General features: G+C 40.6%; 1 protein-coding gene across 1 annotated transcript in view; it reads right to left on the bottom strand.

Annotated features, from left to right (window-relative positions):
* ADCY2 (adenylate cyclase 2 (brain)) overlaps positions 1 to 20041 on the bottom strand; it is a 209993-nt gene that overhangs the window by 151188 nt on the left and 38764 nt on the right. The window contains exon 3 of the mRNA XM_009883800.1: positions 13476 to 13637. Within this exon, the coding sequence (XP_009882102.1) occupies positions 13476 to 13637 (162 nt within the window). The remainder of the gene's footprint in view (positions 1 to 13475; positions 13638 to 20041) is intronic.

Consider the following 20041-nt stretch of genomic DNA (forward strand, 5'->3'; position numbering starts at 1 on the left):
AAGGAGCTGGGACTGTTTAGTTTGAGGAGGAGGAGGCTGAGGGGAGACCTCATCACTCTCTACAACTATTTGAAAGGACACTGTAGAGAGGTTGGTGCTGGTCTCTTCTCACAGGTAATTAATGACAGAACGAGAGGGAATGGCTTCAAGCTCCAACAGGGTAGATTTAGACTGAACATTAGGAAAGAATTTTTCACAGAAAGAGTGGTCGGGCATTGGAATAGGCTGCCCAGGGAGGTGGTTGAGTCACCATCCCTGGATGTGTTTAAGAGCTATTTAGATGTGGTGTTGGGGGATATGGTATAGGGAAGAACTTTGTAGAGCAGGGTAGATGGTTGGACTTGATGATCCCAAGGGTCTCTTCCAACCTAGACAATTCTATCATTCTATGATTCTATCCCTGCATCCCATAACGAGATCCATAGCCTGCTGTCAGTGACCTCCTCCATCTGTAAGGTGAGCTGGGGACTCGCTCTCATTGACCCACCTGGCTGATGGCTGTCACACCTAGACACTGGGGCTGATGGCTCTCCTGTGACACCCCAGTGAGGAGCTGGGCCAAGGTGCCCCAGTTGCTCTGGTTGGGTTATTTGGGTTCCTTTGTCATTGTTTCCCTGCTCCTTCCTATTTTTGGAGATTAGCTTTTAATTAACACAGACCTAACAGTCTATCCAGCTGATCCCATTTGGGAAGAGTCAGGGGAGTTCAGAAAGTACAGGCATGGACGCTAGCAGAAGGTTGTGACAAGGAAAGTATCTAAAACCCTTGTTAAAGAAGGGACATGCTTTTTCCAGCAAGGACTGGCTACGAGCAGCTGCCATGATTTCTCAGCCCAGTAGTAGCCTGAGGAGGGTGGGAGTCACCGCTGGGGCTGCTCCAGCAGCACTGAACATGGCTCTCCAGCACAACTTCTGCTGCTTAACTGCTGTCTACCCCCATCAGAGGAGGAAAAGTTGCAGAGCTTTGCTGTCTGGGACCCATCAGCATCAGTCGGACATCCGAGCCCTGAATCAGGCAATTCAAATGCAGAGCTGGGTTTAACACTGACTCTGCTGAGGAAAGGGGTCTCACACAGTGAGATATTTATTGTACTCTACTCAATTCTATTATACTCTAGCTGAACAGGAGTTTGACGGTGATTGACAAAGCCCAGGACTGTTGACACAGGTAGGCCCAGGGAGGATTCAGAACATGTTTACAAAGGTTGCTGCTTGCTCCCCCGCTGTCCTGGGCAGACCAGCTCTGCTCGTGTGCAACCCCAGGATTTGACACAGGAATATTTTTAGCTAATGCAGCTCAATGGAAGCTGAAATAATGTAGCAGAGAGAAAATAACTAGAGACTGATTTAGGGGATTACGTGTGTAGCATGTACAAGAGACTCTGAAGTGACACGGTCAATACCAATAACAGTAGAAAGGGAATAATCTCTGCCTTCAGAGGTCATCAGTGCAGCATCAATAAACTAAACTGAGGTGAGAAAGTTAGCCAAAAACCCAAGGAAAACATTCACTGTCTAAACTGCTGGGTAGCAGAAAAAAAACGTGTCATCACCGATGACTGAACAGCAAATGAAGCAAAATCTTAGAGCAAACAATGCAGAGCATCACTTAGTACCATGTACTTAAGAGTTTTATTCAAGGTGCCTTATTATCTCCTTTTAATTTTCAGCATTCTACTTCTCTTACTTATTAGCATTTATGCTTTTGTCACCATTTTTACATGGATAATTTCCATCTGTTTCTTCTTTTTCTGCTTGTTCTTTTTGCTGCATGTTCTTTTTTTTTACATCGTGACCATTTCTACTGTTTCAAGAATTTTGGAGTGTTATCCTATGCTTGTTTTACTAAAAAGAAGGGGGTGGGCAGCGACTCAAAGACAAGCCCTCAGGGTCTTAACCAACCTGAGTGGATTCGATGTTACGAAAGTAATTAAACATGGTAAGTGAGTGGACCTAAATAGCATGTTAGCACAAAAGCACTCATTCGAAATGCCACCACTTCACTGCCCAGTTAGGCTCAGTGGACACCATCACTACAACAACAGCCTCTGTGGGTGTCACACTGGGCGCACACCATCTCCTCTCTCCTTTCCTCCCTGCAGGTCTGCACGAGTTGGCTGTAGCTGGCAGACAGCCTGGGAGTGTTTAATCATTGTCACTATGGGCCATTCTTTCCACAGGCCAAATGTTAATGCCTCTTTCCCCAGGCCAAGCAGCGTATAAGCATCCAAAATGCTTCTCAGAAAGAGAGAGTGTGTGTGTATGCAAAGGTCAGCAACAGTCAGCATTTGGAGACCATCAGCAAAACCCCAGCAGACCGCTGGCACAAGCTGAAACTCCATCTCACCACCTACATACTAGAGGGCACAGGATTATTGCACACCTCGTATTGGCATTCAGAGTGTGAAGCTTTCTCACACAAGCTGCCGCAAACCTCCTTGAATAATCCGAACAGTTTCACTAGAAGTAAGTATGTAAGTGCTCATTAGGACACAGTCTCTTCCCGTCTGCAAAAAAATTTGCGCAAGATCTCATCTCTACGAGTCATGGGACAAAGCATGGAAAATAATGCTAGTAAACAGGACAGCCAAACCCTGCTGTGGATAGACTGAACAAATGTTGCTGTGACAGAGCCGTTGCTGTGACAGAGCCATTGCTGAACTAAGACCACACAGAGTGAGACAGTATTCAAGACAAAGAAGATTATTCAAAGGCGGCCCTTTGAAATCTTTTAGACAAACAGAGCAAATCTCTTCAGAGAAAAACTCAATTTATCTCCTTAGAGCAAAACTCAGTTTTGGCTTCTAAAAGACAAGAGCATGTCTACATTGAGGAACTCAAAATCTCATGCTTCAGAGTTTAAGATACTTATTTGCATGGGAACAGGCTGAAATAATTTCCCCCAGTTTAAAACCGTTCAGATGAACTTTTAAGTTCTTTTCATCCTCTTCTGAAGTAGCAGATACTGGCAACAACTGCAGGAAGGACAGGCAGTGGGTTCTCAAATAGCTAGTCCTGCGTGCATGAAGTCTTCCTACTTACAGGATCAGTGGAACCAGTTATTCTTGCTTAGGAATCAAGGAGAAAATTTTCTCTGGGTCAGATTGATAAGGATGGGGAGGGCACCTGCTTGCTTCTTCAGCACTGAGCACAAACATCTGCTGGGATTATTTAGGGTGATTTTGCTCAGGTGTTTGATTCTTGCATTGCTGAGGCCTTAATTATTGGCCACTTAGCAGTCTGCCTTAGTTCTGTGTGTCTATAAGCAGCTGAATCTTCTGGACACCTAAACTGTTTCAACATTGATAATTCTAAATTATTTGTTAAAACAGTTTAGAGGGTTGTGGATTAACTGGGCTATTGTATACCCGAAGACGCTGGAGCTGGCCTAAGGTTCAGCTATACCTCGGCATGCGCAGCTCTGTGTTTCCAGAGGAAAATAAGTGCTTTCACAGAGCCTGAACTCCTAAAGCCCGTGGACCGGAGCTGCAGAGCCAACTTGCTTACTTCAAGCTTGTGTTCTTACGTCTTCTGAGCTGACAGCCCGCTGTACATCTCTAAGAAAATACATCCTCAAACAGACAAAGAAAATAAAACTCCAAATAGATTCACAAACATAACTTTATGTCTGATAAGCCACAGCCTATGCTCAGACTGCTGCTATCAAAGCTAAAACATAGAGAACAAAACCGCAACAGTGGAGGAGCCCAACATCAGCTGTAACTAATACTGTCCTACTCACAGAGGTAGCAGAGTCCATGCAGGTGACCTTTGCAGCAAATATAGAATCAAAGAATCATAGAATGGTTTAAGTTGGAAGGGACCTTGAAGATCATCTAGTTCCAACCCCCCTGCCATAGATAAGGACACCTCCCACTAGACCAGGTTGCTCAAAGCCCCATTCAGCCTGGACTTGAACACTCCCAGGGATGGGGCATCCACGACTTCCCTGGGCAACCTGTTCCAGTGCCTGACCACCCTCACAGTGAAAAATTTCTTCCTAATGTTTAACCTATTGTTTAATCAGTCGACACGCTGGAGGGAAGGGATGCCATCCAGAGGGACCTGGACAGGCTGGAGATGTGGGCCCATGCCAAACTCATGAAGTTCAACAAGGCCAAGTTTGTTTTTTTCCCCTTCTTAAATATGTTATCACAGAGGTGCTACCACTGTCTCTGATGGGCTCAGCCTTGGCCAGCAGAAGGTACGTCTTGGAGTTGGCTGGCATTGGCTCTATTGGACACGGGGGAAATTTCTGGCATATTCTCACAGAAGCCACCCCTGTAGCCCCCCTGCTACCAAGACCTTGCCATGCAAACCCAATACACTAACCAAAGGCTTCTCTACACAACAAAAGGTGTTTGTGCTCCTTATCCCTCTTATTTTATACTGTACTAAAAGTGGCTGACAGGATGGGGAAATGTATCCACATCTTGATAGTGAAAGGCATTTTTCTTCTACTGAATTCTTGAAAATAATGTGTAGAGATAGATGATAACTCTACGAGTACATAAAATGACAAAGCATCATGTCTAGAGTGAGTATCTCACCCAGAATTTTATTCTTCAGCTACAATAAGAAGTAATTCACAATAAATTTGACAAATAATGTCAAGCCATAAAGGTACTAACTCAGCTGAAGGAATTAAAGAATCTTTACTCTAGAAAAATTACCTGGAAGGACAGTATCACAAAATTCTGAATGCATACATTTAGCCTTTCACTGATAATTTATTTACGTTAATGTAATCCTTAAAAGGACATGGAATAGAACTCCCTTGCAAAAGGTATTCTGTACGGTGAGAGTTTGGTTGCTGCTCCAGCAATGTTATGCGAGAGAGGAAGGTACAGCCGGTACAGCACGCTGCTTTCTGTTCCAGTTTAGAAGTACTGGAATTTCCAATCACTCTTATATTTTCAGAGGTATAGCAGCCTCAGGATTGAGCATTCTAACATAGACATTTCATAATTTATTTAATATACTAAAGGACTGTCAACTTGTTCATCAAATAAATTTATATTTTGGAAAATTAAAACTGCTAAAAAAATTTCATTTTTAGGATAAGAAATGTAAGCTAAACTAGTATAAGAGTGATAAATAAATATACAGGTGAAATTAGTTGCTGATGCAAATATTAACTTAAATGGAGTGAACACAAAAGGCAATCTGACCCTTTCAGTAAAGCTTAAGAATCAATGCTAACTGGAGATATTTCCATGTTTTTAAAAAAATTAGGCATTTATTACCTATCTTATCTGTTTTGCTGATTTCCTACATATCTCACCAGAACTATTTTCTATGCATTTCTTAGATGCTGATTTTGGGCTGCAGGTAAATGCTGCTTTTGAAAACCCACATGGCAGCTTGCACACATGATTTCATTTCACCATGGCATTGTAATTCTCTGACTTTGCTGAATTTTCCATCATATTAAGTACTGCAGGTCTTCTCTTTACAGCCTTAGGGATTTTCTGGAAGATGTTCACATTCTCCATGTTAATGCTTGACTACTATGAAACACAATTATGCATTCTCCTACAGATCTATACTCTTGTGTGCAAGTGGGCTCGTCATAAGCATAACCAAACTGTGCAGATTGTCTTAAAGAATTAGTGAAACCCAAAGTATACCTGCAGATTGTAAAAATTAGTTAAAAAACCACAGCAGCTGGCATTTCAATATCTGCCTAGATTTAAGCATAAAATGAAGAGTAAAGAAGCATGTGCAATGATAAAAAATATGCCTACTTTCCTGTGCTATGGAGGACACAGCATTCCTCTGTCAAACTGGTTCGCAGCTGCTGCCCGACGTGGTGAGGCAGACTGCTGGCAGGGTGGGGAGAGCAAAGGGAAAAACGGGGCGAGGGATGGGACAGCAATAGCTGCTGCTGCAAGAAATACAGTCTCCCTCCTTCAGCAGCAGTCACTGCCCCTCCACCCCTTCAGCAGGGATAACAGCAACTCACGTCGCGTAACTGTGCAGCAGAAAGCAAGAGCTGTTTAAGCTGCATTACCTTCATGAATAACTGTTCCCCATGTCCTTCAAAAAAAGGTATTCAAGGGAGAAGGATAAATTCAACCCACAGCAACAGCTCTTAGCCATTCAGACTAGTGAAATTCCTGTGTGCTTTAAGCTTTCACTGTGTAGCTATAAAGCCTCAGGGGTTGTACAATAATGAATGTACTTAAAGACATGGTCTTTTTTCCCAGCCTTTTCTTTAATAAACATGATTTTTTCTTGTACTGTATGATAACAGCATAAACCAACTTCTATTCTATTTCCAAGCCTTAGAGCCGTACATTTTCTTCTTTTATTAGCCAGTGAATAGTGATGCTTTTTATTTTTATTTTGCTGTCATGCCACTCTGTTACATAAAACATTTTTTTGTAAATATCATCACCTATTAAATATGCTCAGTTAAAAGATTAGTTTAAATTACTGGTATAAACAAAATGTATATGCCTATATGCTGCATATTGATTAGAACATCTAAATGTATATTACAGATGCCATATCATACAGATGCCCATCTTTGAAGATCCGGTCCACCATCTGATACTGTCAATTATATATTTTTCTAGGAGCTGATGAGATATAGAAGCATAAGAACCACTATTAACTCTGAAAAAGCTAAGAAGATCTATGGAAATATTTGTAATTTAGATATGGTATGTTCTTTTAGAGATTTCCCTTAAGTATGAATTGCAAAACACGTGTTAAGCATCATCTCATGAATCTTGATAGAAATAATCATGCAATTATTGTTAGGTTAAGTGATCAAAAGCAGCACACAGGCACACACACACACACACACACAGAGGAGCACAGAGAGACAATGGTGAGGAAAAGCCCGAATAACACCCAGCTACTCCCAGACCCATCACAGGAGCCATCAGCCCACCTGCACAAGCCCAGAGGGGCACAGAGGCACAAAGGCAGGCAGGAACCCAAATTAAGGACGCAGAGGAAGGGACAACCTGTCCAGGCCCCTCTGTGGGCTGTCCCAGGGGAGTCTCAGCCCCAGTGGCAGGTGTGACACCCATCCCTGTGGGTCATCGGGAACAGCTCTGCAGACCACCTCTTGGACTAAGGGAGGTCGCTGCCCAGGGGCATGGGACACATGATGGATGCAGGGCAATGCAAGACAGTACGGAATGCTTAGGGCAGGAACCAAAGGTAGGCAAAAGGAAAGATCATCATGGTTTGGGAAGGGACAACAGAATAGAAGGAAAATAGAGGGATGAGAGGATAAAAGGAGTCAGTCCCATGTAAACAGGTTACTTGATGGTATGGTGGCCTGGCCATGCCCTGCGCCTGACCACTGCAATCTGTCCTGCCTTCTCATTAAACTCCATTTCTAACTCCTTTTCTTGGTGAGGGACTCTCTAGTCTGTGTGAACGTGTGTGTGTGAGGGTCTGCGTGCAGCCACTGGGGTACGGCCAAGGGCCACAGGGGCCCCTGTGTCAGCAACTGGAGCGAGTGTGGGTGTGCAAGTGAACGTGTGAGCACCAGCAACGATCAAGCTGGACCAGCTGGTGGGGAAGTGACATGACTGGGGAGACTGCCGGAGGGATGTCCGTGTGTGTGTACCCGGCTGTGAGTGGGGGGGGGGGCTGCACCAGCAGCTGCAGTGGGGCTGGCACGTCCAGGTGCCAGCAGCTGGGGAGACTGGTATCCAGGGGCAGCTACTGGGCAGACTGAGCCCAGCTGCTGGAGGGATCCACATGGCACATGTGCACTGATCGATATTCCACTGACAGACCTTTGTCCTGGTCGGCCAGAGAGAGGAGCAGGATGAGGCCATTGGTTCTCTTTGTGTTTGTGTGAGTGCTGCGTGTGTCGGTCTGTGTGGCCAACCACGTATACATGTATATGTGTTGTGTACATGTGTACAAATGCAGTACACTTTTGCCAAATACAGGTCACATCAGAATAACCGTTTTCCCTTGACAAGACACATGAATTTTCCAGACAGAAGACACATAGAAGATCTTATTTTTTTAACTTCATAGAAAACCCCACACAGTGGAAAACCACTCCAGAAAAACTCCAGAAAAGAGAGGAAAGAATGTAACTGCCATCTGTGGAAGAAGATATACAACACAAGCCATAAGGCTCGTGTTGCTGGTGGCAGTCTCAAAGAATCAGTATGGCAAAGACAGCCATACCAGACAGCTTTTTGTTCATCAGGGAGTACCTGCTGAAAATTCTCTGAAGGTTGAAAAACTTAATGATCTAACCACTAGGACCCCAATAGCAGGCTTGTAAGTAGCCAAAAAGAGGAAGGCCTGCCACATGCTGTCAAAACCATCTACCTTTAAAAAAAGTGCCCATAAAATTTAATCTACCAATATTTTCAAAGAATAGGCAGGGCCTGGTTACAGCCTGCAGAATCTGGCCCCAAAAGGAGGCATCTGGGCCACCAACCCCTGCATGCAGGAACAAAGAGGTTCTAGTAGCAAGAAAGTTAGACAAAGAAGATTCACCTGATTGCCAAGTTAAAAATCAATGGATATGGCCTATTCGGGAAAAAACAAACAAACCAACCAACCCACAGTGGGTTCAAAAGGCGAAAAAAATTACCAATTTCTTAGTCACTACAGATCTTAAAACAAATTATACCAAAAGCTCATGAATCAGAAGTCAAACAGGAACCATAATCTGGATGTACACTAATACTAAGTGCATATACACCAGCAGATTACATATGAATAAGGCAGCTTCATCTTTAACTGCCTCTAGCATGTAGGATAAAATTTGTATTACAATAGGAGACTTCAGCCTAGTTGATGGCAAATGAACAAGATCTTGTGGATGTAGCCTTGGAATTTCCCAATTCAAATGTTCTTGAAAATAAAATTTTCATTTAGCACTTTTTTTTTGTCTGCCAGGACAGAACATTATCTTAGGATTTATACATGCTACCGGCAAGGAACTGATCACACAAGCAAAGACCAAATGCTACTTACATAAAAGTACGCATTCTTGAACAGAGTAAAAAAAAAAAAAGGGTATATATGTACACATGTATGCTGCCCAGTTACAATTTTGTGCCTCTAAAAGGGACCCCTTTTACAGTGCTGCAAGGAGCTGCCAAAAAACTCCCCAAAGGTAAGGAACACTAGTTTAAAGGAAAAAAAAAAAACCAAAACCAAACCATGAATGACAGTTTGTAGTGATTTAGCCAAGGTTTGGAAAACATTTAGCCACAGCTAATGAAAAAAAGATTACAAGAGCAACAAAATTGCTTGTGGATAGAGTAAAACAACAATACTTTTTTAAAAGACTAAAATAAAAGAATCACACTCCTCATATATAACAAAGGGAAAAAGAAAAATGGAAGCTTATAGGATGTTTAATGATTTTGGTTAGCTCTTTTAGAACAAATTAAGATCAAAATGACCTCTAACGATAGTATCAACCCATTACGAGATCAGAATGGTTGAGCAGTTGATAACAGAGCAGGAAAAATACAAGTATTTGATTAGAATCTGTTCTGGTTTGGGGAGAAACAGTTTATGTGTTTATAGAAAGGGATGGCAGAGAAATACTTTCCATTCCAGCAATAACTGAAAGGGATGTTAAGTCGTGAAAGTCTTCAGAGCCAAATGCCTTAACACCATAATGAGAGTCATGTTCTCTTGCAGCAGTCCTAACCACCAGGCTCAACAACATCCTCTGCTTGGCAGTAGGATGCTCACCTGGAAAGAGGGGGCAGAGTCCTGGATTCCAGACTGTGCTCCTTGTAAGGGTTAGGATTAGAATTTTCAACAGGAAAAAAAAAAAAACAAACCAACCAACAAACCAACCCAAAGCATACATACACAGTTACCGTCTCATAAACTGAGACTGGTACACAGGATTCTTTTTCCTCCTCTCTGTCACAGATCCCACAGCTGTGCATTAAACTCCCCACAGAACTGCAAGGTATTTTACTGGTAGAGCCTGTGTCTCTGTGCTGAGCACCACAGCACACTGACCCCTTTGTAGACCTAGCCCCCCGTAAGCATTTGGCACTGCTGCAGCTGCTCCTGGCACGCTCCTCTAAGGCTAATGACCACATTGGAAGAAAGATGTCGACGAAGCACAAGTAAGAACTCAAAGAACTGTGAGCGATGAAAGGCTTAGCTCATGCAAAAGCAAGCAACTAATTTATTTTACTGACAAAAAGGTTATGAGGCAAATTCATGATAGTCTAGAAGTACTCTCATGGGAGAAACAGAAATTGGATATTGTTGGGTCTGTCAGTCTACCAGCCAAAAAGAACAAGATCCAGAAGCTGGGTGACAAAGCTAGATAAATTCCCACCAGGGAACAGGAACAAAACTTTAACACTGACGGTCAACAACTGTGGAAAAAATATGAAGGCTTGTGGAAGCCATATCCATCATTGCCAATTTTTAAGCCAAGGTGGATTCCCTCCCCACTAAAGACATGCACAGGTTAAACAGAAACTAGTTCTCATAACCAGCAGAGAGTGTGTTGAAGGATTCTTTAACCCAGCAGGAGGCTTTTATCTCAGTATCTCTGATGGCAACCAACACCAGATAATCAAGAGCATGCTAAGCCTTTCAGCTTTACTGAAGCCAATTTTGGGTGTAAAGCTTTACCGAGGACAACAAAAAGAATGACAAAACCAGTAAGATAGGCTCTGCCAAATGTGAAAATAACAGAGAATCAATGGAAGACGATGAAAAATTGGAAAGAGTCCACCAGAGGGCTGCATTATAAGGCTGAATAACTTGACAGAAGAAAGACTGAAAGAAGGGAGTTTGTTCAGCCAAGAGAATAGAAGGCTCAGAGGAGGTTTAATCAAAGTCTTCCAGTACATAGGAAATAGTTATAAAGCAGATGCAGGTGCTCTCTACAGAAGGATACCTGCTGTATGTACAGGATACATATGCTATAATAGCTGATGTTTACCTACAGGTGGATTTGTTATACCACTGTCTTTCTGTTTCTTATGTGCTTACTACTGGTTCCCTATCTATCCTCTAGAAAAAAAAACAACCACATGCCAGAAGGAAAATACTCTGTTCATTGCTAACATTGTCATGTATTTTTTCTGTTTTGTTGAGACAAATCAGTAGCCCTGAAATCAAAATAATATATTTTTGTCAAAGATAAGTGTAGTCAGATTTACTCTACTTAGCCCTGAACATGTTTCTGTAAGCTTTCTGATTTCAGTCTACTGGTAGTTTCTCATCTCTGGGCTTTAGTGACTGAACATTGCAAAGCAGCTTCAGTTCAGGCCTCACCAATATATTTTTTTCTTTTTCCCCAAAAAACTCTATTCAACAGCACGGTCCTTTAAAACAACTACACCCCAGTTCTTTTTTGTTGTTGTTGTTGGAAATTACACACACTTTCTACACCAACTTGAGGTATATCACTGACAAATGTTCTTTCTCTTTTTAGTGTAATCGGTATCTCTAATCTAATCGTTTATTTGTGGTCTCGATTCCAAAAGCAAAGAACACAAAACAAATATGGTTTTGCTTATACTCCAAAGTATAAACAATATTAATCTAAAAGTGTACAGAGGGCAAATAAACTGCAATAGTGGCATTTAGTCCCACACATTCATAAGAACACAGTGCACTCAGTACTTTCAGTGACTGCCAAACTATTCAGAACATTTAATACATTTTACAAAGAGAGAATAGAAAATTGATAACATCTTGGAAATTAAACACTCTTAACAAATTTACAAATTTCTCAGACTCTCACTCTTTATGAATGAAACAGGAAGTTACAGAAGAGATGAAAGGCACTAATTGTACATCACAGCCCATGCTTTATTTCTTTTGAGTCTGGAGACCTGATGTGTCTAAAAATATAACATCTTCTGAAAGTACTGTTTTAGATACACCAAATTTTAATGGTCTAGAAAGATAGGCAGGAAAAATAAGTAAATTCTGCAAACAGCAACTTTAACCCAAAACGCTTTTAGGGAAGGAGTGCCAAACATTAATTCTGTTTTAGCTGAATATCCATGCCTAGAATAAAAGCCATAGGTTGACATAAAACCAAGAATAACATTCTTCCTGATTTATTCCACTACAATTATCAGTAACTGTATTACTGAATTACTAAAATACTACATTGGGTGCAGATGACCACAGTCCTTGATTAACATACAGCACAACTTTGCAACCTCTGCAAAAAACATGCAACTAACCCAAATCAGCAGAAGAAAAGCAAACCCACTTATCTCACCATTTAAAATTTCTACAGAGATCTACATCTTAGAACACATTTCGTTTATGTGACTTCAATTTCAATATTACATATAACACAGATATGCAGCCATATCTGGAAATAAAATCTATTTTCCCGAACAACAACTTAGAAGGCACGACTTTTGTAAAATTACTGCAATTTTGAAGTTACCTGTTGAGGCACAATGTTTTTCAAAATAAGGCTCAAGTAGCTTAAAAGGTAAGTAGAAACTATTTGCTGCATTCTTCGTGCTATTCACAATAAATAGCATGGTGTCTACCTTGTTCTACTGGTATGTTTATAAAAATGTACTTACTTTTAAGCTTCAGTGTCATTTTGATGCAAAAGTTAAAATAATTGTGTTTCCCCAAAATGACATAACTACATTAAAAAAAACCCCATGTATTTGCTTTTCAAAATAAAAACTAAATTTTTCCTTAAAAATACAGATTCCTATCAATGACAGCTGGGATCATCACAGTACCACAACAAAAACTGTAGTATTTCACCGTTTAAAAGATCTTCTGCAAAACAGTAAGGAAAAACAACTCCTAATATTTGGATTTTTAGAAATTATTAATCTGCAGTATGTCATGTAGTAAAGTATCAGAGTTGAGATATCTGCAAGCCAAGACCCAACTGCAAACACAGATGGGCTCCCTAAATGTCATGGAGTCTAGAGCCAGCCAGTCCCCTTCAATCAGGGGGCCCAACCAGGAGGAGGCTGTAGAATTCCTATAAATGGCTGAGAATTACAGAAGAAGGACAAGCCCTACGGCACACTTAGAGAGGGCAATGTCTTCACAACAGATCTTCAGTCCAGCAGACCACAGGGTATTCAAAGGAACAATGCTTTTTTGAGTCAAAGATAACACTGATACCTGAAAATAATCCTTGGTCTTGGAAGTTAAGGCATTAATGAGGTGAGAGGAGCAATGTGGTTTACATACCAGAGTGGTAATGCATCTACCACAGTATGGCTGCATCACATAATTTTTCGAGCAATGTTAGTTTTCACATGAGTTAAGTGCTACATGGCTGTAGATTCTACCACTTAAGTGTGCCATTCAGCAAGACATAACATTACTGACACTCTCATTATCAGAGAGTGCCGACCTGTGAATTAAGTCTGTAGCAATTCAGAAATGAAGAGAGAAATAAGTTTATACTCCCAAGTACCAACTGAGGCACTCCTGGCTCATTTACCAGGTGATTCATTGCACAATTAATCATTAATTCCACAAAGCACCTACCTGCCAAACCAAGTGTTCCTTTACAACAGCTGTACCCGATAGACAGACGCTCAGCACAATCGTATGAGATGCAGAGGTCAAGACGCTGGCAACTATAGCGTCCCTCATGTTGAAGGGCAGCATGGTATACACCACAAAAATAATGAACAAGAAAAATGAGACCTGTGCAAGACAGCAAGACAGAAAAGAAGCATGTCAAATTCACGTTGGAATAACATTTAAACAGTAGCATTTCATTTTGAACTGTCTTCAGCATAAAGTTACACATCAGTTTTTTACAGGAAAGTTACTGCTAAGCACTGCAGCAAATCAAATTAGAAAGAATTCATTTTAAAAAGTGTTGGAAAATTTACATTATATTTGATTTTAAAAGTTCAGTTTCAAGACACTACATCCTGGTTCGAGAACTACACAATACTCCAAACTTTTCAAATTTAACTTCAAATTTATCTTTTCAAATTTTAATTTTATTAAAACTCTGTTTGCAGTTAGAGTGTAGTTCTCCTGGGATTGGTGGTTTCTGATTGTGAACTGCAGTACAAAACAATTTGCCAAAACCCTCCACAGGGCCTAAATTTCAATGCAGAGAGATTTCCTTCATCCTCATGCACTAAAAATTCACATTTTAATATAACATCTCATTATGCAAAAAAGCCCAAGTTCAGCCAAGCATTTTGGTTTAATAAGATTATACTTCATGTGTATCTACATGAAGTATGCCAAATTCTACTAAAAGACTACATTTTAAGGTAATACATTTATTTGGACATGAAAAACAACCACAGCCCATAACCAAAATTTACCACTACCTTCTTTTAAAGGGTACTAGCATCCACACTAAATTTATGGAACAAATTCTCCAAATGCACAACCCAACCTGTAACAGCAAAAGGGATTCCTATGCTATACATACAAAAGATTATATATTTGATTGTATGCAGAAGTTCCAAACTCCACCACATATTTGAGAAAACGTAACTAGATTTGGGACTGTCCTGGTTTGAGGATTGCCCAAACCATGACAGGGACGCAGATTTTGCACGCTTAAGTAGGTAGGCACTTCTGAGAATGTGCCAGTTTGCGTATATTTATATCCCTTTGTAAGCCTTTCCATCAATTTTAGTTGACTTATAAGCCTATTCACCACCTAGCAGTTGTATACACAGTATTTAACTCAGAAAGATCCCAGGCAAGTATGAACAATAATCATTTGCTGCTCACTTCTCTTATTGTCAGTTTGTTTTCTTCACATCTGCATGTGATGATTCCATAGTCAAAACTGAACCCTAATGTATGTGTATCTACAAGACAGAGGAGGTGTTCTTCTCCATCATGGAGACAGAATTAGATGGAGAAGGAAGTCCACATCTGTTTTCCACTCATCTTTCTCCAATTCCTCCACTAAGATTAATACAACTCCTTCCTGATCAGTTATACTCTTTTGGATGCTGCCCAACTGTCCCGTATGCTCAAGAGTCAAAAAGTTCAATGGCATGAAAAGCAACAGAACTGCAAAGGACATGAGGGATAATAAGAAAATAAAGTAACAAAAAGGCAAAGGGAAAACTTTGCTTCTCTACTCTTCCAATCTACCATCTGACAGCACCAGGAAACAGAAGTATTTGGTATCTGTTTAGTTTCAGTCAGCCCTAAAAGTTTTAACTGTGATCAGATGCTGCTACAACCAACAGCAAAGAAAAGGGTGTACAAACTTGGTCTAGATAAAAGAATGGTTATGTAGGTACGGTGTTTTCAAGGTGTCCTGGCTGGGTAAAAATCAGCTGTGATACTGAGAGAACTAACTGATAGTCTCAAAACTTGGGAACGATGTAGAAAGCTCTGGCAGGCTAGAAAAGAGAAACAAAGCACTTGTCTTTGAAGGGCTGGGAAAAAGGCTAAGGAATTAAAAATTGGTCAGTTTAGCATCAATTCCTGGAGCAATAACAGACCAAATAATAAAGCAATTCATAATCAAGGGTTCTGAAAGCAAAGAAAAACTTAAGTAACAGCCAATGTGATTTTGTTGGGAACAAATCATGTTAAAGCAATCTCATCTTCTTCTGTCACGATAACAGGCATCAGTGTAGGGGAAAAACCTGAATAATGAGTTAGGCAGCAAGAAGGGATGTGAAAGGTCCTCTAAAATAGGCATAAGATGAATGGATGCCAAAGGCAAAATACCTTACCAGCATGTAAGACCAGCTGCCTAAGACATGTTTCCAGTTAAAAAATGGTTTGAAGAAGAATCCTGGACCCTAGTCCTGCAAGAAGGATTTCAAATGCTTCCAATCCCAATGACTTTTAATGAAAAAAAGGTTTTGTTGTTTCTAAGTTTAGCTTTCTAATTGACTGGGGGGAAGATGGCATTTACGTATTTGTGAGGATTTTATGATTAGAAAATAAAAATTTACCCTTTTCTAACCATCTTGTCTCCAAAAAGCAGAACTTGCATATTTTCTGTGCTTGAACATGGTTTCACTTTATAGCCAGACTAGATGATCCACCCGACTTGTGAGGTACATAATAGGATCATAGAATCGTTTAGGTTGGAAAAGACCTTTAAGATCATCAAGTCCAACCATTATTCCAGCACTGCCAAGTCCACCACTAAACCCCATCCCTAAGCACTACATCTACATGTCTTTTAAATACCTCCAGGGATGGTGACTCAACTACTTCCCTAAAACTCCTTAGTAGATATAAGATATAGTATGATGATGTTGCTTTTCAATTTTGACATAAACCAGACTGCTAAGCAAATAAAAAAGATTTTGGTATATTGCAGTACTTCTAGTGGTATCAGTGTACTTCTAGTGGTATCAGCTGTATCAGCTCCAATTTTTTTATATTGCTGTAAACAAGTATCCTTTCTTTAAGTTACCCCACTACTTTCCTTGGTCAAAATACATGGATAATTTCAACCTTCCACAACTACAAATAGAGAGACTTTTTAGTAATTTCAACCCCTCTTGTCACTACATATTCAGACCTCAAATGCTCTGTTGCTCAACACCAAACAGGGTGAGTTGGACTGGAACTGTGTTAAAGAACACTTGATAACAAATTGATCTGTCAATTCTTGTATTTGCATCTTGAAATTTGGGTCTGAGAATGCTGTTGCAAAGCAGGAGAGATATCAGTCACGCTAAGACAGAAATTCTCTTCCAAAATGCATGTAGGAACGGCTTCTGTCAATAGTTCTTGCTTCTTGGCCACACTCCTTTTCTCTTATTTCCAGTAATGGTCTAATGACCCAAGGACTTGAGAGCTCCGTTTATCACAGAGGTTTCTTTTTTATTTCACCATGGCTCAAGAATATTCTCCCCAAGTACCTTGAAATAAGATGCTGCTACTCGTCATCTTGATAGCAGACATTCATAATGTGTAAGGCTCGGGATCTTTCAACATATTTCAAAATGTCACTGTATTTAAGTTTGCTACTGTAGAAGTTGATACTCAAAGGCTTCTGAGTCAGGTGGTTCCTCAGGTAGAAAGAGGAGACAGGCTTTCTGGACTGAGTCACAGTCTGCAGAATGGACAGCGGCCCTTCACCTTTTTCAGGATCTTTTTCTAAGAATTGGCAGAATATTGCTGATAGAAACATTAAAAAGCAGTCATGTCAAGCTCTGAAGGACCTCACTATCCCATTGCAAGAGTTGCTAAGTGCATCACATGCATGTCTGCATTTGGTGTGTGCACCCCTTGGTAAACACAGTATCAATTGACAGTGCACTATTTTTGACACTATTAAAAGCAGCCTGTTCCACCAAAGCGTGCCATAACCACAAAACCTGTCACTGTTTTGAAACTGTGTTGGAAGGAATCTTTGATGTGAGTCATCACTGGGACTGCCTAGTTGAAACATGCTTTTTGTCCTGATCTGAACTTAGATTGCTTTAGGAATTTGATTCTCAGAGACTTTTTCAACGAGCTTATGTTATCCATACCTTGGACACAGTGGGTATTTGGGCATTGATGGTATGCATCATAGCACGTAGCATTCGCTTTTCGTTAACACTGGTGTAACATTTTACAGAGAAGTATGTGGCTCTCCTGCTTTGATTGAGGGGTGTCCAGGGCTCTTGCCCGTCATTTTTGACTGTCAGAGCATAGCAAACTCTGTGTGAGGGTATTTGTTGCTCCAGGTATCCCTTCTCCCACACTTCAGTAGTGCCACATTTTCATCTACTATGTAAGCAGTTATTTTCCAGAGCAATTTAAAGGAATATGAGCTGCCATAGAGTGGCTAACCAGACAGGTATGTAAAAGACTATTTTTCTGCAGATTTTGTGCAGCTTTAATGTTACCTTAATAATTTGCCTTAATTGGTTTGGGTTTTTGGGGGAAGTTGTTTCTTTGTTTGTTTTATCTAAGGCCAGTGAGAAAGGGATAAGAGCACATTGTTAAAACCAAAGCCTTGTCTTCCCATGCCACCCTAAAAGTAAAACCCGACATATTTAACTCTGGCTAAGACCATGCTGCATCCTCTTCAGAACAATAACCACACAATTCTAAAGTACACTTCAATTAAATTAACACATTTTAAAAGCAGAAAATCAAGAGAGATCCAAATGATTGTACAGTATATGTAAACAGACTGAATTCCAAAGCAATGAAAAGTAATTTCACATGGACTATTAATGAGGTAATTTTGCAACACTCAAGCACTTGTGCCTCAAATTTAAAAGGAGTCTAATAAGAACATACATTGAAAATATTTTCAAAGTTGCCCTAAAAATGAAGAAATACACACAGCTGGGAAAGAAGCATAAATTGCATAAAAATCTAACCTGGCTAGAAAGGATCAGAAAGTCCATGTTAAAATATCCATGCCTGCACATACACAGAAAATATGAGCACTGACAGCAATTAGTTTAAATCGGAATTATAATAAGCTAGCAAGGGCAGAAGATGAATAAAACACATTTCAGGAGATCCAAGAAGATTTTTCTGCATGTTAGGCATGAAAGAAGTCTAACAGTGAATTTGATCAACTATTATAAGAGAATGTAAAACTGCTAATTATAATAAAAGAAAAGCAGAACCATCAAATAAAAATGTCTGTTCTCTATTAAGGGAAAAAAGAAATGATATATTTACATTATGCTAAAGAATAATTGTGGTACAGTTTTCTGTTCCAAATATTAGCTCACAAGTATATATAGCCCCAGACACTAATGTTGAGACATTTTTAAACAGTAGGTCAAATAAACTATGCTCAAGCATCTTATAAGAGTTCTGGATTATGTATGTTGATTATCAGTACCTCCCAAACACCAGGACAGTTCCAGAGAACTGAAGGCAAATTGGATTGATAAAAGGTAAAAATAGGAAGTAAAAAAAGCAAGTAAACGGTCAACTTTTACACTGAAGGGACTGTGTTGGAGGACTCAGAGAACTTATTCAACGTCTTCCTAAATGTTTTATAAAATGGAGCGGAATAGTGATGTGGCAACGTTTGATGCGTTTTTATTATTACTCAGGGTATTCGAAAGCAACAACACATGGGAAAAGTTGCAGAAGTACCTCACACTACTGTGACCAGGCCATAAAACAGCAGATGAAATCCAAGACAAGTGCAAAATAGTAGGCATGGGGAAAACAACTTTAGCTGAACACTTACAAAAGCAGCCTCCACCTTAGTTGCTACAAACTCAGAAAAAGATGCAGGAGTCACTGTGAGCAGCTCTTTGAAAAAACAAATGATAGCAGTGGCAAATAAAAGGGCAGCAATTATTCAGAAAAGAATAGAGAATCAAGCATCACGATGACATGGTATGAACCCATGTTGTGCATATTTCTTGATTAGCTCATGCAGTTCTTTTCTCTCCATCTTAAAAAAAAAATCCAAGGAACACACGCCCGTGTTGATAACATCCCCCCCCCGAGCCTTCTCCAGGCTGAACAGTCCCAGCTCTCTCAGCCTTTCTTCAAATGAAAGATGTTCCAGTCCCTCAGTCATCTTTGTGGCTCTTCACTGGACTCGTTCCAGTAAATCCATATTTCTCTTGTACTGGGGAGCCCAGGACTGGACCCAGCACTCCAGATTTGGAGTCACCAGCGCAGAGTAGTGGGGAAGGATCATCTCCCTTGACCTGTTGGCATGACTCTTCCTAACATAGCCCAGGGCATGATCGCATGACCAAGTCCAGCAAAGTACCACCCAAAACCCTGAGGAAACCTAAGCCCTGACAGACCTATGCCTCTGTCGTACTGACCCATGAAAACTTTGCAACTATCAGAGTGTGCAAGATGTTTCAGAGACCTGGATACGGTACCCAGTAACGAGCAGCTTCCCAGGGAAGGAGGGCATGCCTCTCCCTGACCTCATCTACTATCAAGCAGGTATGCAGATGATAACATTGAGAAGAGCAGTCACTTCCCCTAGAGAGCAGGAGACCTCCTTTCCTTGAGACGCACAAGGGCCAGCAAAGGACAACACCCCTGGTGAGCTGATGTTTGCTGTGGTAGGTGTCAGAATGAGGGGAAAATAACCAGAGGCGTGATAAAGCGTCATGGTTGGGGTATATCTGGTAGAAAAAATTGGAATAGTGAAGAGCTTGAAC

The sequence above is a fragment of the Charadrius vociferus genome, unplaced genomic scaffold, assembly GCF_000708025.1.
Source record: "Charadrius vociferus isolate BGI_N301 unplaced genomic scaffold, ASM70802v2 scaffold103, whole genome shotgun sequence".
NCBI lineage: Eukaryota > Metazoa > Chordata > Aves > Charadriiformes > Charadriidae > Charadrius > Charadrius vociferus.